The sequence below is a fragment of the Clinocottus analis genome, unplaced genomic scaffold, assembly GCF_023055335.1.
Source record: "Clinocottus analis isolate CAN_PGR_092001 unplaced genomic scaffold, fCliAna1.0.p SCAF_19, whole genome shotgun sequence".
Classification (NCBI taxonomy): Eukaryota; Metazoa; Chordata; class Actinopteri; order Perciformes; family Cottidae; genus Clinocottus; species Clinocottus analis.
In genome coordinates this window covers 3,269,881-3,295,927 of record NW_027175920.1, presented here as the reverse complement: position 1 = coordinate 3,295,927, position 26,047 = coordinate 3,269,881, and the positions used below count along the sequence as shown (strand labels likewise).

General features: G+C 42.9%; 1 protein-coding gene across 12 annotated transcripts in view; it reads left to right on the top strand.

Annotated features, from left to right (window-relative positions):
• LOC137789278 (calcium/calmodulin-dependent protein kinase type II subunit gamma-like) overlaps positions 1-23,674 on the top strand; it is a 32,673-nt gene extending 8,999 nt beyond the window's left edge. Inside the window, exons 4-23 of one of the 12 annotated variants that reach the window (XM_068582683.1) lie at positions 3,384-3,438; positions 3,608-3,673; positions 5,204-5,276; positions 6,494-6,596; positions 7,045-7,128; positions 7,526-7,620; positions 8,267-8,389; positions 8,590-8,673; positions 9,401-9,443; positions 10,172-10,234; positions 12,941-12,981; positions 13,761-13,844; positions 15,527-15,571; positions 15,702-15,747; positions 15,992-16,072; positions 17,862-18,002; positions 19,659-19,734; positions 19,912-20,006; positions 20,372-20,608; positions 20,953-23,674. In XM_068582683.1, the coding sequence (XP_068438784.1) occupies positions 3,384-3,438; positions 3,608-3,673; positions 5,204-5,276; positions 6,494-6,596; positions 7,045-7,128; positions 7,526-7,620; positions 8,267-8,389; positions 8,590-8,673; positions 9,401-9,443; positions 10,172-10,234; positions 12,941-12,981; positions 13,761-13,844; positions 15,527-15,571; positions 15,702-15,747; positions 15,992-16,072; positions 17,862-18,002; positions 19,659-19,734; positions 19,912-20,006; positions 20,372-20,604 (1,631 nt within the window). In that variant the 3' untranslated portion in view covers positions 20,605-20,608; positions 20,953-23,674. The remainder of the gene's footprint in view (positions 1-3,383; positions 3,439-3,607; positions 3,674-5,203; positions 5,277-6,493; positions 6,597-7,044; positions 7,129-7,525; positions 7,621-8,266; positions 8,390-8,589; positions 8,674-9,400; positions 9,444-10,171; positions 10,235-12,940; positions 12,982-13,760; positions 13,845-15,526; positions 15,572-15,701; positions 15,748-15,991; positions 16,073-17,861; positions 18,003-19,658; positions 19,735-19,911; positions 20,007-20,371; positions 20,609-20,952) is intronic. The other 11 variants (XM_068582687.1, XM_068582684.1, XM_068582685.1 and 8 more) reach the window with 11 other exon arrangements.
• The last annotated feature ends 2,373 nt before the right edge of the window (positions 23,675-26,047 follow it).

Genomic DNA, 26,047 nt, shown 5'->3' with positions numbered 1-26,047 from the left:
TTGGCATTGTAGTTTAGCCTTTTTGATTTAGAATATGTATCATTTAGGGAGTTATGAACAATGTTGAACAGAGCAAAGCTTCAGTGAGAAGGTATACAGAGAATGGAGAGTCGGGGCTTTGACAGATAGCCAAACGGGTTGTTTTGAAGGAATGATCCGGGTCACTTCTGCTGTTTAGCGGTGATCATCTTCACCACTTCTCCAGAAATATCTCTTGTAAATACACAGGAGGGAGCTGATTTTTAGATTAAATGGAGTTCCATAATTCTTGGATTTGGCGCAGGGAAAAACAAGTGGAGATCATCTCGTTGATTGTCAGTAGTCAATGTGTTCGCCATTTTGCACAAGCCTGATTAATACTCAATTTTTTAGTATGCACATAAACGTACTAAAATATGTTTGGCTTAGAGACGACAAAGCAGCCTGTGGTACACTAAAGGGAAGCCTGTTTGATTTCAATATTACTACTTTGCGTTGATATATCAAGATGCTAACAGCTCAGGAATTCTACCTATGGTTATCATTTCATGAGTCTTGTGCAAATCGGTTGTGCAGTTGTCGTGACAACAGAAACAAAAGGTGATATAGATGACATCACCAGCACTGCCTTTTTAAACGCACAAGAAAACCCAGTCAGAATGAGGTGATGGCAGGTTACCTACAGATCTCTGCTCTGCCTCCTGAGACCAGGCGGTTTCTGCGTCAGACATGTTAATCTCTCTTTCTGGACTTTTTGGTTTTTATTACTCTTGACCCTCGCAGCCCTTAACCGTGCGCTAATTGTGTGAATTTGTATTGCAGCGGCAATTAGAAAGAATTAATGCATTGTGCCGCTCTACTTGAGATGTCTAGAGGAGATGGGTGTGAAAGGGCAGAAAAGGGGGAAATATGACCAAATCAATGACGCCTCTCCCACTGGACTCCTTATTCCTCTTTTCGGTGTGTCCTACTTTTCTGCCAGCCCACCCCCATCCTAGCCCACCCCCAAGGCACTCGTTCGCCCCTCGCCTACTTTTCCTGTTCTCTTCCCCTCTCTGTATAGATGTCTCTCTCTCTTTCTCTCCCCTGCCCTTTCGCCTCGTTTTGACATATTTTGGCATTGTCTGCGTTCAAACTTTGGAGAAAAGAGGGCACAAAAAAAGAGACAGATGGAGAGACGAAAGCAGGAGGAGTAGGAGACAGATGGAGGGAGAGTGAGAAGATGGGAGGATGAGGAGGAAGAGAAAGGAGGAGGAGGAAAGAGCAGTCGCTCTTGTTTCTTGCTGCAGGGCCATCCTACTTCATCTTATTATACAACTGATATTCATTTTACATAACGATAACTGTGGCTCCTCGTCACTAAACCTAAGATGTATCTCAGGCCCTTTTCTTTAATGCCGGGCTCCCACTGTCTCGATCCTGCTTTGTCATTCTCTGCTGCTGTTCTGCTGTCTTGACAGTCGGGTTGGGATGGTTACCGCATAACACCAGTATCGTGGTAATATGAGCTCATTTCTGTAATCGCCACTTTATTTTTTCTTCCTTGTTCTCGACCAAGCACTCACTTATCCTCCGTCAGTAATCAAGAAACATTTCTGGGAACAAGCGCTTCGGTTTTTATTTATTTGTCCTTCTTTTATTCTTTTCAATACACATGTCCTACTCGTCTCTTAATCGCTGTCCACATCTGCAATTTATGTGTCACATATGTCTTGTGTTGTGCTCTATGATGGCTGGTAGACAGACAATCAGCGCTTTGAATGATGAATTAAGAATGGAATCGTCATCTTTGTGAGCCAGAAAAAAAACGCCAGGAAAAACACAGCTATTCAGTGTCTTGTAAAGTGATGTAAGACAACACCGGTAAATCAATTTGTATGATCTTACTTACTTGACAAACAGTAAGTTAACTCCTCAGCAACTGTTGACATAATCTTTTGTGTCCACTAAAAATAATGTCAACATGACAGGTACCATGTGGTCTGCCGGCGTGCTGCTGACGCAATACTGAATGTGTTGCTGGTGTAACCGCAGGACTGAATAAAGTCTCTGTCAGTGTTGGACCCGTGCCTCGCTAATTAAGACTGATCCTGATCCTATTCCGAATGGAAACCTTCGTTGCATGTCATATACCTCTTCATATTACGCTCTTACTGTTAATTGACTTTAACTCCAGCTTTGCCTTTGTCCAGTTTTCGCTTCAACTATTTATTTATTTTTGCATTTTCTCATAGTCACAGTTTATGGGGAAGTTTAACAGTCAAACACAGCAGCAGGGTTTCTTCTCTCTGCCTCACTGTCCATCCTCTCTCTTGCGATCAAGTAAGAGCAAAATGAATATGAATATCTACATGAATACCTGAAAAAGTCTGCGCTTTTTTTTTTGTGGTCAACGCATACATTTGAAATATATCAAGGAGACCATGTAAAAGAAGAAACCACTGTAATACACTTGTTGTGCGTTTGACAGGCTGCTCCTACAACAGAGCTTATAACTATCAACACAAAACAGCAGGATGGTTCAACACACCTTCTGATGATCACAAGCTACAATCACAGTAGCTCAACTGTTGGCTATAATGCAGTAGTCTTGAAATTATTTTGAAGATGCTTTTTGAACTGACAGTAATTTGACCCCAAACTAAATTAGAGATGCCCCTGGCATGTTTTTTGACGCAGAAACAATTGTTGATCTTTAATGAGCCATCGGCCGATACCGATGGGCGATTTTCTGGTTGTTTTTAGCATCTGGTATTCAAAGCTCCAGACACCAAACCCAAAGTAAATTGTCTGAAATTGGGCAAAATTATATGATGATGTTATCGTTCTACCTTCAATACCTTAACCCAATAGTCATTTGTACAGTGTGGAGCTTGAACTCATCGTAATATACCTTAATGCAACATCCTTTTTGTTCTTAGAGCTCCATTATTTGGCCAAGCCGAACTCTGCTGACCACCTAACTTTCTAACTCTCCTCCTGACCATTTCAACACGGCTGCTAGTTTGTTCCTCCCCCTGCCGCAATCGACGGCTCGTCTGCATTATCGCTGATCTCGTGTTTTCTGAATATTGGATCGATGGCAATCAATCTGGGAATTCATAAAGAAAATGCAAGATTCAGTTTCAATAGTCGGAACGTGGGGTTTAATTAAATGGGAGTTAATTAGCCACCAGATGCACAGTTGCATCACTGCGGTGAGAGAAATACAGCGATACGCAGGGTGGTTGACATGTATTTCTCCAGCTCTGCTTTTGGTCCAGGTCTCGCTGAAAATATTTTTGCGTTTAGTCGTAGCCTCAGTTTATGAGAAGGTTTAATAGCCAAAACACTGCAGCAATTCTTCTTTCTTTTCTTTTTTTACCCAACCTCCTGTCTCACTGCCCACCCTCTGTCTCTTGCAGTGAGACTCCATGACAGCATTTCAGAGGAAGGCTTTCATTACCTAGTCTTTGACCTGTGAGTATATTCAGAACACACACACAGTGACATTTAATCCATGCGTGCGGCTGCGGTTGGTTTCTGTATGCTAACAGACTGTTCTCTCTTGCCTCCCCGCCTCCTCTTTTTTTCTTCTTCCTGCTTTCACCCCCCTTTTATTCTATCTTCCTATCCTTCCCATTTCAAGGGTGACAGGAGGAGAACTTTTTGAAGACATTGTAGCCAGGGAGTACTACAGTGAGGCTGATGCCAGGTAAGCACTGCATGCGGGGCTGCTCTGAACGTTATGCACACAAACACTCTCCTGGATATAAAATAATAATGATAGTGGTATAATTGTATTGCTTGTATTTTTGTCAGCAAAATGCATCCCCATCAACAAGTGCGGAAACATAATCACTCTTTTGCCACATGCGTCGCTCTCCTTCCTGCCTCTACGTCAAAGTAATACTGAAACAATATACAATTGATTAATTCTTCACATCATTATCAGACCAAAATCCCCCCCCTCCTCCCCCTCCACACAAAATGCTTGAAATGTTTTTGCTTTCAATTTTGTTTTCTTATGAATTGAAGAGCTTTGGGCTTCTGGCTGTTGGTTGGACAAAATAAACAATTTAAAGATGTTACCTTGGTTATTGTGCAATTACATTGTGCTTTTACACTATTTTTTGACATTGTGACATGTACGGTTTCTCTACTTCCTCACTACTTCCTCTTTCTCAGAGTTCCCTTTCTTTTCTGTAGCTGTGTGGTGTGCAACTTATGAAGTCTGTTGAATTGGATTAGGGTTTTTTGTCTGTTCATGCATACATGGGGGGCTTTAGAAACACACACACACACACACACACACACACACACACACACGGACCAACCCACATGGTATAAACCTCTCTAGCTATGCCTGACCTTTGACCCATTAACCTTTCACAAGACATGACATGAGCCTTAAGTAGTGGCATCGTGGAGCCTGACACCACAGTGCATAGGACACTATGAAGGTGGTCAGATGCTGTCTTTTAAGGGACAATTTTAACCAGACCCATCATGAGCCAACACAATCACAAGGCTTGTGTAAAAACATGCTCACCAGACGGTATTTGGAAATAATGGAATTAGTAGCAGCTGAATAGATGCTCCCATTATTAAAATTGCTATTGGGATAGAAATGTTTTGACAGCGGCGTGTTAGGCCTCTCACACGTATTTCTTAGTATTGGTTGTTTGAACTGCAGTGCCTGGATTGTGTCTTTAAAAAATAATAGATTGTATAGTAAATGTTTGTAATGCAACTTAATTACCTCTAATGTCTTAGAATGTAATAGAGGTTAGTTTTCAAGCATGTTAAAATACATATTTTCTTTATTAAATGATCCACTAATAATTTGGATTGTTTGGTTTATAAAATGTTCGATAACTACAAACGATGCATTGTTTCCGCGTATGAGTCAAACATTTCTCCTGAGTGTTGGAAAGTCTAAAAGTCCCCAAAAAAAATGGATGTATATATATATATATAATTATTATTTTATGCTGTCACATCCCTGACAGTATTCAAGCCGTCTTACCTCAAACAGCTTCTTTTTTTTTTTAAAAGTACAATATTTTTAGTTTCATGTTATTTATCCTGTAGTAAAAAAGGACGACATCATGTTTTTTGTTTCCTTTTTTACACACTCTCAGATCATGTTGGAGTATATGTGACGTGTGTTTTTTGTGTGTAGTGAAAGGCTCCGACTGACACGTCGTTCTCTCTCGTTTGTTCCCCTTTTCTCTCTCTGTAGTCATTGCATTAGTCAGATCTTGGAGAGTGTCAATCATATCCACCAGCATGATATTGTGCACAGAGACCTCAAGGTGAGTGGCTGCCCGTTGCCGTGACAACCACACACTCACTCTCTCACACACACACACACACACACACACACACCTCTGCTCGTGGCCATGGCAACACACAGATGGCTCTCGGTTGCTCCATCTCTCCGTATCTTTATCTCTCTGCATTTCGGCTCCTATCTCTCTTATACATTCTACGCCGCGTCCCTCGGCCGTCGACTGTGTTCACCCATCTTATCTGATCTCAGATCTGTCGGCACGTCTGTCTCTGACCAGAACTCTGCGTCCACGCACGCACGTATGTCGAGCGCACAGAGATGGTGCGTCACATCAGGTGGAGGGGAGGGTCTCACACCTATGGCGAAGAAAAGACGAGGACTCAAACAGCCAATGAGCGCGCACACACACAAATACACACTTTGTGCTGTTGTGAAGGGGGTCTATTATGAGAGAGGAGGTGAAGACATAGATGAACCTCCAGAGTTGCCAGGACAACCTATGTGACATCACATCCACCCATGGAGCAGCGGGGGAGGTGCTTAAGTCGTCCTAAATAGCTGATAGGCTCATATGAGAAGAGGAGAGCGTCTCTGCTACCTCCAGTTTCCTCCTTCCACCAGTTAGAGGAGGTGATAAAAACCCTGGGAGGAAGGACACTGACAATGTGTTGAATTGTACCTTTTTCAAAGACTGCAGGGCGTGGAGAAAAAAAAAATCAACCTCCTCCAGGGACGTCTTAGACACACGTGTGTGTGCGTGTGCGTGTGCGTGCGCCCCCTGTGTTGGAGAATAACACTATTACCTCGAGCTGCCCGTCTGATTTGTTGGCCTTTTATCCTGAGTGGGCTTTTTGCTGTGGCCATTTATGTCCTCCTGCCCAAACAACGGCCATTTAGAACGCTGCCACACACGCGGCCGCTCACTAAGTACACTTTCCATTTAGCATGCAGTCTGCAGCGCTGCCTAAATGACTCCCCGAGTGGTTTCCATGGCTACGAACACATGCCCATATAAGGCGTTGTGGAGATTCACAACCACTCATCCTCTCTCTCTACATCCTCCGTCTTTCCATCGCTTTCTCACACCTTTACCCCCACACGAGCTGTGTCGAATACATCAAATATAAATATTTCTAAGAAAAGAGCTTAGCTGAAGATCGCCTGTCACTATCCGTCTCTCACTGTCTTGATCTCTTGTCATACATTCTGCTTCACCATGTGTGTGTGTTTGTCTCTCAGCCGGAGAACCTGTTGTTGGCCAGTAAGATGAAGGGAGCTGCAGTGAAGCTGGCAGACTTTGGCCTTGCTATTGAAGTGCAAGGAGACCAGCAGGCTTGGTTTGGTAAGAAACATAAACAGTGACACACACACGCGCTATCAAATTTGCTGGACCATAACCTGATCTGTTATTCTATCTGGGTTTAGCCCTCGATAGTTTTTCATGTTTAAGCTTACGAGTGCTAAACAGACCATATTTCCTACAGTAGATCTGTAGAGCCAAACATCCACTCACTCGCCCACTTGGAAGCCAAAGAATATTTGAGTGAGCATTGCTTAAGAGGCTCACAGACGCCGTCCAGTTCATGCTTAGGCCATTGTGTCTTGGCTAACAGCCGAGCTGCCAGCATTTGGCTGGCTGTCCGGGATGATTAACGAGCATTTGCTTGTGACTCTACGCTGTCATCATCTGATCTTGCATTGGAGTCCAATAGGTCACTATCATCTGAACCATTCACATAGCTGCTCAAAGGCGCCAGTTAATCGTGTCTTGTGGTCTGTCTGGCCGGCAGGGTTCGCGGGCACCCCTGGCTATCTCTCCCCGGAGGTCCTGAGGAAGGACCCCTACGGGAAGCCTGTGGACATATGGGCTTGCGGTGAGATTTGGGCTAAAAACTTGTTGCAATCCGCATGTTGCTTTACAATGGTGGGACACAAACGTCAGACTGTGTCAAATTGACCAATTTCTTACCATTTGAAGGTAGATTATTCTTTTTTCTTAAAGTAAATGGTTAATGATGAATCTGAGGCAGGTTAACTTTTGAAAAAAATAATTTAGCCTCACGTGAAGTGTCTCTTTCTCTCTCGAAAAAAAAGCATTTTGCTGTGTTAAATTAATTATATTGTTATTGTTTCTTTTTGCTGCATGCATTTTAATGTGACGCATAATTTGTTTACTTAAAAAGAAATATGCTAAATGAATCAAGTTGCCTTTCCTAATTTTCGACTGTAACATGTACCATGATCTCTTTTTCTCACTTTGTATTCTGTCAGGTGTTATTCTCTATATCTTGTTAGTTGGATATCCTCCATTCTGGGATGAAGATCAACACAAACTCTATCAGCAAATCAAAGCTGGGGCATACGATGTAAGTGTTCTGTCTGTGTGTGTGTTCAGTGTATACTTGTGAAGGGTGCAGTGCAGGGGTTTGCTAAGCAGTTTTTGAATGTTTAATAGTGTCCAATTGAGAGCTGGTCCAGAGCTATTGATCCTATCTGGGCCTCCCTGACGCATTGCAGAGGTGTGTGTGTGTGTGTGTGTGTGTGTGTGTGTGTGTGTGTGTGTGTGTGTGTGTGTGTGTGTGTGTGTGTGTGTGTGTGTGTGTGTGTGTGTGTGTGTGTGTGTGTGTGTGTGTGTGGATGAGAGCGAGAGAGATTGTATGAGAGAGACAGAGAACCAGAAAAGGGGGTATCCTCCTTTCTCAGTCTCTGGATAATCAAGTCACGTTGCTTCCAGAGTCACTGGGGAAGTTTCACTCAGCCTATTTGTAGGGAATTTACTCTGAATAAAAACATGGTTTAAAAATCTGGAACAGAAGCTTGATTCCTGTTGATCCAAAAACAATTAGCAGTTTTGTTCTCATATCTTGACTTGATCCCCAGATGTTGTTGATTAGCCAGAAATATGCAGACTCCTAACGAGTCTTTCAGGAAACATGTATTGTTTCCAATCCCCCTTCCCGCCTTCCTTCCTTCCTTCCCAACTGTCGCACGTACTTTCATAATTTCTCCCAGTTCCCGTCACCTGAGTGGGACACAGTGACACCAGAGGCGAAAAACCTGATCAACCAGATGTTGACCATTAACCCAGCCAAGAGAATCACTTCCGATCAGGCCCTCAAACACCCCTGGATCTGCGTAAGTATTCATAGAAAACACCTCAGAATTATTAGAATTACACTGAATGTTACAAATATGTGTGCATAACCAGATCTGGATTCAAAACATTGTCACATGACACTAATTAGATATTTACTGTATTATAACATTCAAGTAACTACAATTCTGTGCAAACATATCCAGTTTGTCTTTTAATTGTTTGTGTTTTTCTCCCGCAGCACCGCTCTACAGTGGCATCCATGATGCATAGACAGGAAACTGTCGAGTGTCTCCGCAAGTTCAACGCTCGTCGAAAACTCAAGGTACTCATCTTCAACTTTGATTTGCTGCCTTTCTGTTTTCAGAACCCCTCGACTTGTAAATATGCTTATTTTTAATAAACCTGCCTTTTGCCAGTTAGAAATTAATCTCCCTACTTTTTGATATCCTAGCATTAAGTATCACAACCTGTTGAGTACTGAAAGCTGGGGTGAAATGTCTGGTTCATTCTTTGATTTATTTATTTTTTGTAGAAAATGTATTTATACTTCCCAATGTGAGATATTGCTTTGGCATGGGCACAGGAACGTTGTTTTCGTATCAGCAGCAGTATTGAAACATTCAAACGACCCAACCCTAGTTGCTGTAGTTTGCATTCACATAGTCGTACATGCCAAGTAATTTGTTTTGTTTTTTCAATTAGTTTGGATAGAAGAATATGTAATTGGACTTGAAGATGTGAAGACGTACCATTTAACAAAGCATCTCGCCATTATTACAATACATCACATGTTTTTTGATATAAGATATGGTTTGACAGAACAAAGAATCAGCCTTGACTGGATTTGGCTTTTAAAAAGAACGACGCTGTGATGAAGTCGCTGCTGTTAAAAAAGCAGAGGGATAAAAATATTACTGTCCCATTAGAGATGAAGACAGAGCAGTGAAGAACAACTGAAATCCTGCTAAATAAAACAAAACTCCTTGCACTCATTATACCTCCCTCACTTCTCTCTCTCTGTCTTTTTCCTCCTTCCTCTCCTCCTCCAGGGAGCCATTCTCACCACCATGCTGGTGTCCAGAAACTTCTCAGGTGGGTGTGCCCTTCGCCCTCAGCCTCCCACGTAGCGCATGCAGAGGGGGAGGCGAAAGGAGAGTGGATAGAGTCCTCTGCACCTCTTTTAACCCCCTCACCACACACACCCATCCTCAAAATAACAATGTTGTGTGCGCACAGGATTATACTTGCTTACAACATTCAAATTGATTTGAAAGGTCCTTAGAATCATAGTAGAAACAATGAATTGGTAATGAGAGCATTTTATCCTGATATATGTGCGTAGGCTAACGTGATATTATTTCATGTACCAGATTATATGCAGCTGTTATGTTCATGCTAATGTATCTCTCCCTGTGTGTGTGTGCGTGTGTGTTTGTGTGTGTCTCTTTTTCTGCTGCCCGTGGAGCTTTTGTATGTTTGAGAGGGAATTAGACCTTTTTAGATATGTTTATGTTGGGGGCAAGGTGACTGCTAAGATTCTGTGTTTTTATCCCAGTCTGCTGAGAGTGACTTGTTTTCCTTGAAGCTTTGTTCTCATCCTCTAAGTAATTGGCCAATCGATGGCTAATGATTTCAACCCTGGGCCTAGGAAACCACAAGGGTGCACGTCTTTGCTTTAGCCCTTTTCTATCAAACCTTGTGATGCGTCTGGGCTGCAGCCAGCACGCCCTGTAGCTTTCTAGGCCCACGATTTGAACAGAGCGAGATCGAGCAGTCTAATTTGATTAGCACCTCCCAACTGTAGCATTTCTGTCCAATAGTGGGCCGGCAGCATACCAACTCTGCTGCTGCCGCCTCCTCCACGGCCTCACTGGCTCAGGAAGGTACGTCCCAGAGACACGCCCGTCCACTTCCTCTCCACACACAGCTTACTTCTTTGGTTCATAGGACAGGGTGGGACCCCATTCTAACCCACACACTCCTGCATGCAGACTCGGCCACATCTTCATTGATATTCACACATGCATGCATACTCGCACACATTTCTGTTAATATAGGGTCACATAGATACTTGTTGTCTTTGCTGTTTTGCAAAGATATCACATTTTATACACACAATCATGCACATCAGCATCACTTAATGCTAATCGATTCAATTCAACATGCACTCCAAAGTGCTTTTTTTTTTTTTTTTTTTTTTTTTTTTACATTTAAACCTCACCATCACTCAGCCTCGACCTCATTACCCCCCCCACCCCCCATTTCATCTCCCAACTTAGTTATGTAATCACTTCTAGCCAGCTCCATCCTGACTTCCAGCTGACCCCATGCACCCCTGTGCTCTCCCCCCGGCTGAGCACAGGGCAGACTGGGGCAGGGGATGAGGAGGGGCATGTATTTCTGGGGCAGGGAACTGACATTGCAGGGGGCCGGCAAGAGCTGGGTTGGCGTGCTGCCATCGTCGAACCTGGGTCTGGTGGGGAGGGAAGAGGCGGATGTTGAGAAGCTGGGGGAGATGTTTAGACTGAAGCGGAGGATGGGGGTGCCGCCTTTGCTGCTGATGCTGAAACCATCACCGTTGTGCAGCCTTCCAGGTGAATACATTCAGGTAAAAGGCATCCCAAGTCTCATCTCCCCCTTCCTGAGGACTGTTTTAGTACTTTCAAAAAAATGCCTTAATGTCTCTTTGAAGGAATGCCACAAACCATCGTTTGTCAAACACCCACTGACGTGTTCACTTTATTCTCCATGAACAGAAGGATGGTGTCTTTTTTTGTTTTGAAAGTACTAAAATCAGACTCTGCTCTCAATCTGCCGGGTGGTGAAGGTCGGCGATTCCGATGGTGGCTCCATGGATGAGTACTTTAGAAACAGACAGTGTGGAGCAGACTGGATTTCTTGTCGCCTTCTTTCAGACGTGAAAATGTTCTTTGCTCTACAGTGTACATGAATCTCTCCATAGGAAACTAGGATCTGTGTGTAGCTAGGATAAAGGTGAAAGGGCTGGTATGTGTGATTGGTACGCTGTGGTGGTTTGATTGTCAGCTATAGCCCTTCCGACCGCGGGGCTTCCTCACGAGGACTGGACCAAGTCGACTGTTTTGTAAGTTTTCGTAACTCATGTGTGACGTCATCATTCCAGATTGGACTCCTCAGCGCTCCTCCTTTTTTAATCGTCCAACCCAATGTTTTTTTCTGGTGGGGCTTTTGGTCCTCCATCACTCATTATTTCAAAATGATTGTATTTTATTTGTATACTATAACTGCGTTCTTGCAGAGCTCAGTATAGTATGGCTGAAACAATGCATAGCAGTTTCCTCATGATGTTGCCTTTTTTTAATCTCATTACAGCAAGTATGTGACAGTAATGTGCGTTTCTGTAGGTTTCTTGTGAAATGTTTGCCTTTCATGTGGTTATAACTCGTAAATTGTTTTCGGGAGATAAAACTTGAGATGCTCTCTAATCCGTCCTCATCTGTTCATCATCAAGCTGGTATGTGTCTTTCGAGTGGTGCACCCCTCCCACTGAGGGTCATCTTGACTTTACCCATCATGTCATGTGAAATTGGTGATCGTTCTCTTCGGGAGGACGTGAATGACGGATTTGAGAGAGCATGTGCAGGTGGTGTTCCCATGCTGTCACAATTGGCGCCTTGATGGCTGTTGTGTAGAAGATTTAGCCGCGTTGAGAGCGGATGTTTGTGCACTGAACAATCCGCTCTCTTCTTCCTGGTAGAGGAATGAGACTGTTTCTTTTATATTTAGATATAATTTATTTTCTTTGAATGCTGCATGACCGGCCCAAGATAGAAGTTGCGTGTCGACACAACAGCCAAGATTAAAGAGCCACGAGTTGTCACTTGATATCGTTTGCTGTTGTAAATGCTGTGCCCCTTATCTCCACACTCCTGTATTGAAATACTAAGACCTCTTTTTCAACCCTCCCTTCTGTCCCCCTCTTTCCTTCTCCTATTCTGTTTTGGAAGGTAAGAAACGCAAGATAAGATTTTTTTTTTTTGGAACATGTGTGTGAATAGAAAATTAGAGAAAAGGAAGCAACCGACAGTTGAGAGCTTTAGACTGAGGGGAAAAGTGACTGAGGCCCTTAAAGGAAATCAATGTTTTTACATTAACCAAGCTCATCGGCGTCAATCCTGGCGGCAGTTTGAGTCTGACCATCACTCTCTTTTTAGATCTACCGGGGTCTTTCAGACAGGAAATGGATTTAGGAAGTTTACTTTGCTCTCAGGTTACTTTTTTTTTCCCCAGATGGCAATGAATGGATTATGAGGAGAATGGGTTTTGCAGAGTGTAGCAGCTTGTACAGCCAAAGGAAAAAAAAATGCCAGAGAAATCCATTAAATGCATTTTATTCTGTGGGAACATCTAGACTTACTCTGCCTTAAAAACCCAACTATGGAGGTTGCATTGATATGACAAATTGTAGACCTAGGTTTTTGCTTAAGTTGTAGATTTCTATTAAAAGCTGTAAAAGAGCTGATGGATTGGCTTTGAAGCTGTTTGCAACAGTAAACATGAACCCCTTTTTCTTCCCTTCTATCATCCTTATTCTTTTCTTTCTATTACAGCATGCAAAAGTTTACTCAACAAGAAGTCGGATTCTGCTAAGGTAAGCTTGTCCCGTCACCTCGCTGCCCTCTTTTGTTCTCCTATAGTATGTCCGGTCTCTCCTCCATTAGCTGACCCCCTTTTTCTTTTGCCTTGTCTTCTTTTTTTGTACCGCTCGGTGACATTCTCAAGCTCACATTATCTTCCTGGTATCATGTTGAGGAATATCTTTTTCACGCCGTAATTATTTTGTCAGTTTAAATACAGTTTTCTTTTGGCTTAAATTCCCCATTCCTTTCTATAAGGGATTATGCACCAGCGCAGGGTTTCTCAACCTTTCTGTGACCTGTTTTTAGATCTCATTCCTTTTTTAGCTCATCCAAGTTTGAGAAACTCGGTTTAAATGTTTATTCCTCCAATTTCAGTCACATTTAGGTTTGATTCATTCATCTTTTATTCTTAGTCGGAGGTTTGCTCCTCTCTTTTCCGAGCAGTGTCCGTCATCCTCTGCTGCCATTTAGCGTCTCCCTCCCTTCCTCTCTCCTCTCTCCTACCTCCCCTCTCTTTCTCCCATGCCCCAGGGGTCTCTCTGTGCAGTTAAGTGGCGGAGGCATAGAGAGTTAGTGAGGCAGTTAAAAGGATGATCTAGAGGCCATTCTGTGGCACTCGCCCTCTCATTTACCCTGTTAGCTCTCACCAGCCTGGGAGCCTCGACCAACATTACCCCCCCACCCCCCTCCCGCTCTCCTCTTCACCTAAAAGGTCTAATTCTAATGCATCGACATGTGTGCGTGTGTGTAACGTATGTGTTCACTTTGGGTGTCTGCGTTCTCGTCCCAGCCTTCTACCAACAACAGTAAGAACAGTATAGTGAGCGCCATCAATGCCATGAAAGACACCAACATGGCCACCAACGCCCAGATGGTACAGTAGGCCGCCGCAGTGTTGGATTCCCGCCTCTTAACCCTAACTAGTAGTTGCCGAGTTGCCCGTTGTGCCTCATCCATCGTCATAGTTGCTGCTTGGCATCCTTCGTCTACCGCACAGGATATGTTGCACTGTAACATCCCTTGACCCAGCAATACCCTGCTCTGCCCATTTTTCTCCCCCCATGCCCCCGCCTCCTACCCTGCAAGGTGCACATGTGTTCCTGAATTGCACATATATGTCAAACTTTTGTATTTATTCAAAGTGCTTGTCACTTTGAATTTTAGGCTGCACATGTGCACTTTTTTAGGTTTTCTAAAGAGCATGAACTGTACATGGTGTTATGCCTCTGAAGTGGCAGCAAAGATAACTGTCCTGGTTTGGATGATATCTAAGTCTAATCTATTCTCATCCTGAAATGGCCTCTGTGGTATTCGCTGATCCCCCATGCTTAACCAGCTATCCCTTCCCCACTAAAGTCAACACCGCCCTGCTAACAGCTAGCCTAACATCCAACCATGTCTCTCCCTCCACCCTGTTTACATCGTCACCATTACCATCCCCATTGACATCCTCAGAATACTGCCGAACGTCTTTTCATCGTGCTCTCGTCCAGTACTAGCATGTTGTCATTTTAGGATGCTTTAATAGCATGCATTGCATATTTCATATTGTACCAGTATGGATACATATTACACTGTCTGCTTCTCAACTGGTGGTGCAGAACCCCAAAGAAGGCCGTGGGTCTGAGTTATATGACTGAAATCAATATCAGAATATTAGATTCTTGCATAGTTGCAAACGTATGCTAAAAAGCATAAATTATTGACGCTTAATTCAAAGTACTGCGTCCCTCTTGTATGTATTACATCGGATGAAACGAGGGCTGAAACAAATAATTGATTAGTAAACAGACTAAAAATGAATCAGCAACTTTTTAGATTTTGTTTAACTTGATGGATGAAGGAAGGAAAAATGCAATCGGTTCTCCTGTTGCAGCTTCTCTTATTCAAGGGTTTGCTGCTTTTCTCTGCTTCTCTAATCTTTAAAAGAATGTCTTTCAGTTGGATAAAAAAAAGAATTGTGAGAAAATTTGACATTTTGTAAACCAAAGAGGAAAATTAAATCATGAAAGAGATCGGCAGACAAATCGATGAGTAAAATAATTGTGAGTTGCAGCCCGAGATAAATATGAAACCAAACTTGGCTTTTAATTACATTTTTCTCCATAATTTAATCATTTAAGCTTAAGAAGCCCTTCATGATGTCATCAGTGTGATTCCAGTTAAAGTCAACAAGTTAATCAACAGAAAATGAATCTGCGACTATCAATTAATCAATAAATTGTTCCAGCTTCTCAAACGTGAACATGTTTTATTGTGATATTCTTAACCTTCTATGATAGGAAACATGAACACTGTTTGGTTTCACAGTCGGAACAGACTAAAGAAGCAATTAAAATATGACATACCGCTTTGGGAAATTAGGAGCATTAGGTATAAACATTGATAATGAAAGTAATCATTGGTTGTAGCCCAAAATGAATCTTCTCCCAGTCCAACCTCCGATTCTATGAATGAGTGTTGGGTTGAGACCAAACGGCTGAGGTATGGCTCCCACTTGAGAAGCACTGGTTCAGGGTTCTGACGTGTTGGATTAACTCGTGTTCTGCATCGCAGGAATCTCAGAGCACCGTGGTGCACAACCCTCCTGATGGAGTCAAGGTGAGATGTGTGCGTCTGTCCGTGTGAAAGCCCGAGCGTCTCCCCGGCTGCTCCGGTCTCGGGAATGTTGGACCTCGGAGCGGGCCATGTTAATTTCAGCATCTTTCTTTTTTTCGTCTCTGCACTCCAGGGATCAACGGAGAGCAACACCACCAACGACGAGGAGGAGATGAAAGGTAGGAACGGTGGTCAAGTGTTTAGTTCCTGTTCTGATCCACTCTCTCTGTCTCTCTCCCATCTAGTAAAGTGTGTGCATTTGACTGGCAGTCGTGCGGAGACGCAACACATGTCTCTCACACTCTTGACTGTGCCTGTGATGTATGTTTGTGTGTGTGTGTGTATATGAATGTATTTTATTGTGTGTCTGGCTGCGTTTTGTGTGTGTGTGTGTGTGTGTGTGTGTGTGTGTGTGTGTTCTAGCGGACAGTTCGGTGCAGAGTCAGAGCAGCGCCACAGAGGAGATGCCCCCACTTCTGCCCTCACCTCAAAGCTCACCTGCCAGTAAGTCTATCCATGGCAACCAGAAGCTACACGGTCGCCACTGGCAAGGACCTAACACCCCCCTCCTCCCCTCACCCCTCTCACCCCCACTCCCACCCTGGCTTTTTGTAGTCACTGGCAATCTTACATCTTTGAGCCTCCTCACTCTGATCCACCAAGCTGTTTTTGAGGGTTCCCACTGGTTTAGGAATTTGTATTAGTGGTATTATGTTTTAAGAATTTGAACAACTCAATTCAGGGAATCCATATATGTATTTGATAGCTTAACATTTAGATGGTACCAATTTACAGTAGAACTTTTTCTATGGGATTACATTTTTATCAATTACATAAATTCTTGAGTTGCCAATGTTTTTTTTTTTTTGTGCACCAAACCTGTGTAACACATGGTATCAAAATTGCAACAGTTTAATAAAAGCTTATCTGATCCAACACCAATGTCGTTTTCCTAAATTTAAACTCTGTATATCTCACTGTGAAAGTCAATGAACAATAAAACTTGGCCAGGTACAGCTACAAATCTGAAAACACCGCCTTGCCTTTTACAAATGTAACAGTTATTAGCATTGTAAAATGTTAAAAATCTGAGTGCAGTGTTATCAGAATCATTAAGCTAAATCTACAAAAATTAGTCTCTTCATTTTACAACTGGTTTTACACAGATTGCAGACTGTCATTTCCAGTTGTGTCCATTAATACTGTACTATTATAATCTTCACTTGAGCCTCACTAGTTGGACTAAACGTCACTGCGCGCAGAACAAACGACAAGGACTAATTTTATAGGTCACAGACGCCTAGAAAAAAAAGAAACGCTTCATTAGGGCCACTGTGGGAACCCTGAAATGTGTGTGTGACTGTGTGTGTGTGAGAGTGTCCGTGTGTGTGTTTTTGGTGATCACAGCATCTATTCCCTTGTCCTCCTAATGTGACAGGCCTTGCTTACCTTGCAGCTGTGTGTCCTAAACCGGCCTCCTAGTCTGACAGGCCCTTCAGCCTGTCTGACTTTACTGGAACCGTTCACCCCGCAGGGCATCAGGTTTTGTCCTCACATGCTCTCCTCCATTCCCCTCTCTACTCTTGATGCTTTATTCTCCGTTATGTTCTTTAATCTTCTCTAATGTATTCTCCATTTCTCTCTCCGACACTGTCGTTACCCCGCCTCTTTGCCCTCCTACGCTCTAATCTCTCCTCTCCTCTCTTGACCTCTGGTCCTCCTGCTCTCGTCAGACACACCTGCACCAAAGGGGACAATCTAATATCCTCCTTGTCCTCTTTCCTCCTCTCCTATGCGATTCCTCCACTCCCATTCAGTACTTCCCGAACACGCAAAGGTTTCCACACGGGCATAACTTGAGCTAATGGCACACAACGTCTTCGATCCTGTCTGTCCGCCGGGTGCTGCAGCTCGTCGGACGAGGCTTTGTTAATGTACATGAGCATTAAGAGCCCAGTTGACGTGAGCGGAGCGGGCAGTTGAATGACTTCCACATCACACAGCATCACAACCAGCGCCGCTGATCTCGCTTCCAGCTGCCATCGCGTCCTCATGTTACCCATCTGCATGTCTGTCAGAAACCCACACTAACTCTTTTGTTTGTCTCACTCCTTACTGAACACTGACCCGCATCCACTTTGTCTCATTCGGTTTCGTCACATATTTTATTGCATGATCTGTGTGTGTGTGTGTGTGTGTGTGTTTTGAGTCTGTGTGTGTGGATGATCACATGTACGTTTCTGTCATCCACCCATGTGTTTCCTGTTTGTTGACCATCCGTTGTGTGTTTCAGTTCCACCGCATGAAGTAAAGCGCATGGCATGGAACAGCACGGGCAACAGCTCCTGCCCTGACTCTGAGTACTCACAGTCCTCCATGCCTGCCGCTCCGCTAGGGAGCAACACTGTCGCTGCTCTAAGCAACACTAAGCAGAGTAAGAGCAGTCTTGACTAACTTGACTAAAGCATTCCTTGTCGTCCAATCACTGTAGCTTTTGCTCACTAAAAACCTTGCATCTCTGAAATGAAAGTTTTCTCAGAAATGCTTGCAGATAATGTCATAACGAGTCATTTGTGGGGGTTTGAATCTGGAGACTCTCTCAAAACGTTTGACTTGTTTTTGGTTCATTTTCTTCCGTTTTTAAGACTTGAAATGAGGCGAATAACTCCACATGTATCGGACCAATAACAGCTGGTTTGATACATGTTCAGGTCCCGAAAGAGTAAATTTATATTAACTGCAAGGAATAAAGAAAATGACCAAAATAAGGACAATCACTTGAGAAAAGGATGAGACTGGTGCTTGATGTGTATATGAAGCACCAGTCATGGTTCCACCAAAAGACCAATACCGACAATGTTTCAGTTGGCTTCAATACTTATTGACTTCCATGTCTGTGAAAACAGCAATGAATATGTACATCTTCAAAATAAATTATATTTTTATACAAAGGTAAAGTAATATCCTGGAACAGCTGGGCACTGTGTTTTTTTTTTTGGGAAAACATGGCTGAAACAGGATTTAGTAGTTCATTTGTTGGGGACTATTTTCAGCCGTGGATTAATACACATTTCATGCTCTATTGAGTATTTAAGGCAGCAGGACAGTTTGTGTGGCATTGGGTCAAAAATGATCTACAGTGCCAGTTTTCATTAATGTTGGAATTATTATCTGTGGAATAATGTTTGTTCAGATCAGTTCATTCTTGGTTTTGGTCTTTTTGATGGGACGAGAAATGGAGAATATTGTCAGCATTTTCTCTTTTAATATTGCTTTTGTTTTCATTGACATTTTAAATTGTATCTGTAATGTGTGGAAAAGTTACTCTAGCATCGGTTTCCTAAGATCGGGGAAAATGTATAGAAATAGCAGAACACTTTTCCACCACTATGGCTTTGTTAGTGGGAGACTAGAAACATATGAACTGTTATTAATTCATTACTTAACTATACTTTAAAAATAAACCCACATCATGCCATTTAAGTTCTAAGTCTGAAAAGTTGCAGAAGTTAGTTAATGGTTGGTTATTAATTTGTATTAATCTAAGCTCAAAGTCCACTTGCTGTCTTTTTTCTGGAGCGTTCTATCACGCCTCAGTGGATAGTGAGCATGGCGACGTTGCTCAGTCGTCATTATTTTTGAAAACGCTGTGTTTTGAAAGCCCTAGAAAAAGCAAGCAAGTGGTTCTTGAGTGTACTTTTGTGTTTGTTTCACTCGGCCTGTGTTGTTTACGAGTGGGATGTTTTTGTTTGGGTGGCAGTGTGTGCTCACACAGCAGAGACAAGTGTTTAGTCAGTTTTTGTGTCGTGCAGAAGGTGAGAAGCAGAGCGACAGACAGTGATGAGGTCGAGCTGCAGTTGGTAAGCTGCTTGTGACTGAGTGATGAGGTTAAAGAGGAGAGTCGAGCTGCAGCCACAGACGCAGAGAGCCTGAAGGGGAAGGCAGGAGCTGGAAGTGATGAGCGAAAATGTCATCAAGCCAAAACCACCACATAGTTAATTGTTGTCTCGCCTCCTAACAGCGTTCTCACCATTTACCGCCTGTCTGTCTTTCTGTCCGTCTGTCTGTGTCTCTCTTGTTCTTTCTGCAGCTCGTAAACAGGAGATCATCAAGATCACGGAGCAGCTGATTGAAGCGATCAACAATGGGGATTTCGATGCCTACACGTGAGTGCGCATAAGGAAAAGCAAGTGACTCAGTGCTTTCTGCAAGACGTCAAATCAAGTTAATGCTCTAACAGGATTCATTAGAGTTGTCTTTATGTTGGCGCTTTGCCTTCGTGTTCCTCCGTTCTCTCGTCCTACTTTTCTCACTCGTCCTTCCTTCTCGCCGCTCTTTCTCAGGAGGATTTGTGATCCTGGACTCACGTCTTTTGAACCCGAAGCTCTGGGCAACCTGGTGGAGGGCATGGACTTCCACAAGTTTTACTTTGAAAACTGTGAGTCTCCTCATATGCGCGCACAAACGCACACATAATGCAAACACAATGCATTTGAGTTTTTTTTTAATTTTTTAGTGACGTTTCGACTCACCAGAAAATAGTCAGTTTTTTCGGAAATATCAAGTAAATCTTTCTTCCATCTGCTAATTACTGTGAACTAACAGATATTCAGTTAATTAAAGCTAATCGTAACATATTAGATAACAATTATAATATAAATAAATTGGATTTGAAGTTCCTTACAGTTAAACCACAAAAACACGACATACAGGAAAGAAGTGCAACTCAAAACCACGGTTCAAACCCTCAGACTCCAGCCCGTGTGGTATTTTACTTGGTGCGTCTCTCTTTATTCCACCCAGTGCTAAGCAAGAACAGCAAGCCGGTGCACACCACCCTGCTCAACCCCCACGTGCACCTGATTGGCGAGGAGGCCGCGTGCATCGCCTACATCCGGCTCACACAGTTTGTGGACACCACGGGCCGCCCCCGGTCCAGCCAATCGGAGGAGACCAGGGTGTGGCATCGCCGCGAGGGCAAGTGGCTCAACGTTCACTTCCACTGCTCCGGAGCTCCCGCTGCACCACTACAGTGATCAGGTACTCCTCTCGCACACATTGCGAAAGTCACTGAGTAGAAACGCTTTGGTTTCCCGCCACTGGACACAAATCTGACCCGCGGACGTCTAGTTTCACTGAGCTGGTATCCCCTTTCTACAAATACAGCCATTTGTTATCAGAGTAATTAAACAGATTCTTTAATTAATCACATACACATTCTATATTAAGTGGTTTTAAGTTAAAAGCAAGCACTAGTATACATTGAATAACGTATTTCTAGTACTCCACCTGCTACACTGAACCAATTCAATTATACATTTAACATTTAGTTTGTCTCGTTTCTGAATTGACGTTCCGGCCTGTCCCTCCTCTCTCCCCTCCAGTGGTCCTGAGCCTCCAGTCTACTGGAGTGTGTGTTTTGGGGGGCAGTTTTTTTCAGCGAGCGTGTTTTAAGAGGCACGTCCTCTGCGTGGAGTGGCTAGTGCCAGGAGCCCGGCCGGGCAAGATCGCATCCCTCTCCACGATACCAACCAATCCTGTCCCCCCTTTGACCTGCTGGGGGCCGGCTGAACACAAGACACCGCCCCCATGGGATGATGCATGCATCTGGCGCCTGATTGGAGGGCGAGTCTTTGCCCTCTATCCCTCCCCACGGCAGCCATCTTTTTTCTGTCCGCGCGACATGAGACGTCCTGCGTGAGGAGAGGATTTACAGTTGAACTTGTGACAGTTAATGAGTATGAGTTATGAATATGCTGTGTAAATTATGACTAGATGTACCAGAAAACCACCAAAACCCAACCAAGCATTTATATTCACTATCTAATAAGGGAGGAACAGAAGGGAGCGTGAGGTTTAAGCAGCTGAGATTTTGGACACATGTTTTGGCATTCTAGGGATTACCGGGTAGAAAGTGTTGTGCTCGTTTACCCGGACGTTGGTGTAAAGATGTAGGGAGAGCTCCCCATCTGAATTCTAGAGGGGGGGGGAAATCAAGTCTGCTCAGTCAGAGAACTTGATGACGAGAGAAACTTGATATCAAAAACATGAAGCACCAAAGTGTAGAACTTTAGGCTTTTTATGTGTTTTTATGTGTTTTCGTTTTGTGTGCTTGTTTTTTTTTTTTTTCCGACCGAAACGGAAAATCTTGTTGTTGTTGTTGTTGTTGGGAGGGGCCGGTGTTTTTATTTGAGGTTACGTGTTTCTGTTGTGTTTTAACGTCCTTGTTCCGTTTGCGTTTCTGTGAATGACCGAAGCCTATTTTTTTTTTTTCTTCTTTGTCTGAATGATCCTATATTCAAGGCTCCTTTTTTTTAAAGCAAAAAAAAAAAGAGGGATTTAATTGTGCAAGTTTAAAGCTAACGTGTGAACACGTTGTGTCGTCTGTATGCAGTGGAGGGAGAGAGCGGGACGGGAAAGGCGTCTGCGTTTTGCATGTTTGCCCGTCCGCTCTCCCTCATTCACCCGTCCCCACTCTCTCCTCTTTTCTCCCTCTTAAACGATCTTTTAACCCTCCCACTCCTTTTCTCTGCTTTCTGCAAGGGCCTGGTTTGTTTATAATCACTGTGTAAATACAGTGTGTGTATAGATATATGTAGAAAAGTGTAATATATGTACATGTATCTAAGAGACACTCATCCTGTGCATCCGGGAACCGCCCCATGACCTCCGTGACCCCGGCCTAGTTTACGTTTACCTCCGACAATTATAATTTGTTTTAATTCTACTCCTGAAAGTACTTCCTTTTTAAAAAAAAAAAATATCGGTAGCTCTCCATCATTGACGACAAAATAAATAAACACTCGTGTGGGCTACCAGATTTAATCCCGTGGCCGTAAAACTGTTTTTAGGGACGAGGAATAAAATAAACCGGTTCAAATATAGTTTGACCTTTTTACCTTTTTGCTTCAAGAATCGTTTTTCAACGTGAAGACCTCCATCGTAGTGTTCTTAACTCCTGATCCCACAATGCTGTGAGCCGTCTCTTTATATCATATGCACACACGCACACACGCACACACACACACACACACACACACACACGCCTGGTGGTGTGTTTAGGCTTTGTAACATATCTGCACCACTGCTGTGTGACCAAGGTGCCACCCTTGCCGTGCTGCTTAAACGTCTCCATCCATTCTCGACGGTCGTATCTTAAGCCCCGCCCCCTCACTCAGATACCCTCCCTTCCCCCTCGCCCTCCATGTACCAACGAGCCCCCCTCCTGCTCTTGAGATGTTTATTTGTACCGCTCTCTGTCGTTTCTCTGTTCCCGTGTTACTGGTTTGAGTTTTTTCGTTGTCGTCGCTGTTGCTGTTAACTTGTCGTTTGGTAATTTGCCGATCTGCCAAGCTGGAGTTCTGCACTCTCCCTCGTACACAGGAAAAGATGTACATTGAAAAAAGAAAAGAAAAAAAAGGGAAAAGAGGGAGGAAGCAAAGACAACACAAATTACAGATTGAGTGATCATAGCTTGATCAAGACTAAATTATTTTAAAAGGGTAATCTACCCCAAAAAGAGGGTATAAAAGGTGCCTGCTCAGTTGAGAGGAGTTGTGAAAGCCAGAGGACGAGTTGGTGTGGGTGTGCAGGTTTGTGTGACCTACACTGTTGAACCAGAGCGGAGACCTAGTTATATGCATGTTTCAGTTACACATTTCTACCATGTACCTACCTGAATAAGGATGGAGCCTAGTGTTAATATATGATATTTGCATCTTTTGAAATAAGAATATCCTCCATCCAGAATGTTGAATAGGTGACATGAAAAATATATTACAAAACAAACAACAACAAAAAAACACAAAAAAAAAAACGCAAAATTTTTAAAAAAAGGATTCAGGAGCCGTAGCTTGGTATGAGGCCCTCGATGTTAGCGTTTTCCCTGCGTTGTAATGATATATTATTGGGCTGCGCTTTCTCCCCCAGCCTTCACATGGATGCTGGAGTTTTTTTGCATGATCATGATGTACAATGAAATACAACCATGAATTGACGACTATCAAGTGTTTGTCTGAGTGTTAGTTGGTCTTCATCATAGCTTTGTTATTCTTCGAAAAATTGGATCTTAAAAGTATTTAATAAAAATACTATTTCAGCACTGGTTCCTCTCTCTCTCTCGACTGGTTTATTTTCCTCCAACGCCTTCTCTCCACGTCTCATCTCCATGTGCTCCATCCGTCCTCTGAACAAACAACCTGCAGGAACTCTCTCACACTCCTCTACATACCTGTTCAGTCTGGGCTGGAAAAAAAATGTATCCTCAAAATGACAACATACCTTTTTTGGCCTCTGCATTTTTGATCTGTTCAGCTTGGATTTCAGGATTTTCATCAGCGGAGTCAGAAAACCTGAAACTCACCAAATATGGAGCTAATAGAGATATGCAACACACGTTTCTGGTTATGTAACACTGCAACATTGATTGGTCATGCTGAATATCCGCTCACGCGGTCCAATTTTAGTTAAACTATTTCGTCTCCGGTGGCATTTAGCATCAAGACGCCGGCTGTTAGAGGAACAAAGGTTTTGATTTGACGATGTTTGAGTAAAAATAAACACATTAAACTGCATCGTGTTTCTACGGCTGGCTGGATGCTCCGAACGCCACCGTGCGTCTATCATCACATGAAGTCAGATTAAGCCTGAAAAATGCTGCATATCCTCCAGGGCCAGTAACGCACACACGGACACACACGGAGAGGATGAAACAATCACTGCTGTATCCATTCAACAGCTCGCGCATCGCGCCGTCTCACCACTTCTTTGTTCTTTCTTCTGCTGCTCTTATTTTAGCTGGATTGAGCGCTGTGAAGTGTTGAGTAATGCTGCAGCCTTATTAAAAAATAAAAGAAGGTTTTCTGGTGTTATTTATGATGGGGCCCAGTTATTTTAAGGATTGAATGTGTGTGTGTGTGTGTCCATGGGATGTAGGACAGCTCCCTCTGGTTCCTCTGCTTTCTGTGTGATTAATGAGAGCGCAGCAGTTGGTTAACTCGGACTCGCACATACTTTCTAAAAAGACAGGAAAAGGGAGAAACTCTTGAGATGTGTCTTGTTAGCACTCTGACCTTCGGCTCTTCGTGTCAATAAAATTAGAAGAAAAGATGCCCCGGAGCGAGCCTCCTGAATCTAAATTACTTTTGACTTTGTCAAGGTTGTGAAGGACGTGTTCACTTTTATTTTTTTTCTTCCTTTTTCTCACAACTTAAATGTTTTCAAGCATAAGCAGATGCAGCACCGACTCACAAAAACATGAAAATGTGTATTTATGAAACGAGGCCCACAATAGATGAAGCCTTTCTGTTTCTAGAGGTTTTCAAAGTGCCGGTTCCAACGGTTTAAGAAAAGGTTTAATTAATACGTAACCGTTCTTTTGAAAACTTGGCCCACAGTAAAGTCAGACAGGTTTTTCTAATATTCCACTGAGGAGTTTTGTCTGTTTTTTTCTCAACTATTCAACTTCAGTTGAGTTTTAATTCTCAGGTTTTAAGCAATTTGGTTTAGTTTGTTAATTGTAATTCATGAGAAAAGTCATTTTCTTTGAAGTGTAGTCTTGGGTGAAATGCTAAATTCCTGAAGGTTGATACCTCTGTTTGTACACTCGGTATGAAGCGACAGTCTGGAGACGGTTAGCTGAACACAACAGCTAGCCGGCCTCCGTTTAAAGATGAAATAAAACAAAAAAAGAATCCACTGATCAGCATCTCTAAATATCACTGAATAAATAATTTAAATCCTCAACATAAAACATAAAGTTTACTTCTTGCAGAGGTGAACTTGCAAACTGTTTCTTGTCCAGATGTTCGCTGTGTAGCTGCTGGAAGGTGGAGTTATTCTCCACAGCCTCCTGGTTGCAGAATATTAATACAACACAGATATGAGATTGGCATCGATGTTCATACCTCTGCAAAAAGCCACAGCGAATACTCTGAGGTTCATTAAACTTTCAACTAAAAAACTTAAGTCTTTCCCAATATTTCCATCTATTCCTTTTCATATTTATTTAAAGACTCAGAGCTCTGGTGTTCAGTCAGGATCACAGCACTGATTTACAAGACCACGAAGGGAAATATTAATGTCTTTAGTTTCATAAATATTCACCCAATGGTGAAAAATAGTCGAGCTGGAGCTCTGTGTGTGTGTGTGTGTGTGTGTGTGTGTGTGTGTGTGTGTGTGTGTGTGTGTGTGTGTGTGTGTGTGTGTGTGTGTGTGTGTGTTCATTTTTATTGAGGGGATTCTTTTTATTAACATTTTCAATAAAAGTCATATTATTGTATGTGTCCTATAAGAAAAAGAACATATGAAGGTCTGAGTATAGTATCGTAAAGTCATAAAATAATCCTATTATGGTATTTGGAAAAGAAGTCATTGTATAGTCAAACATTTATGAAGAAGTCAAAGGCATATATAAAACATAATCAATCATAGTATGTCATAACAAAAGTCATAGTATAGGTTCACATTTTCTATAAAAAG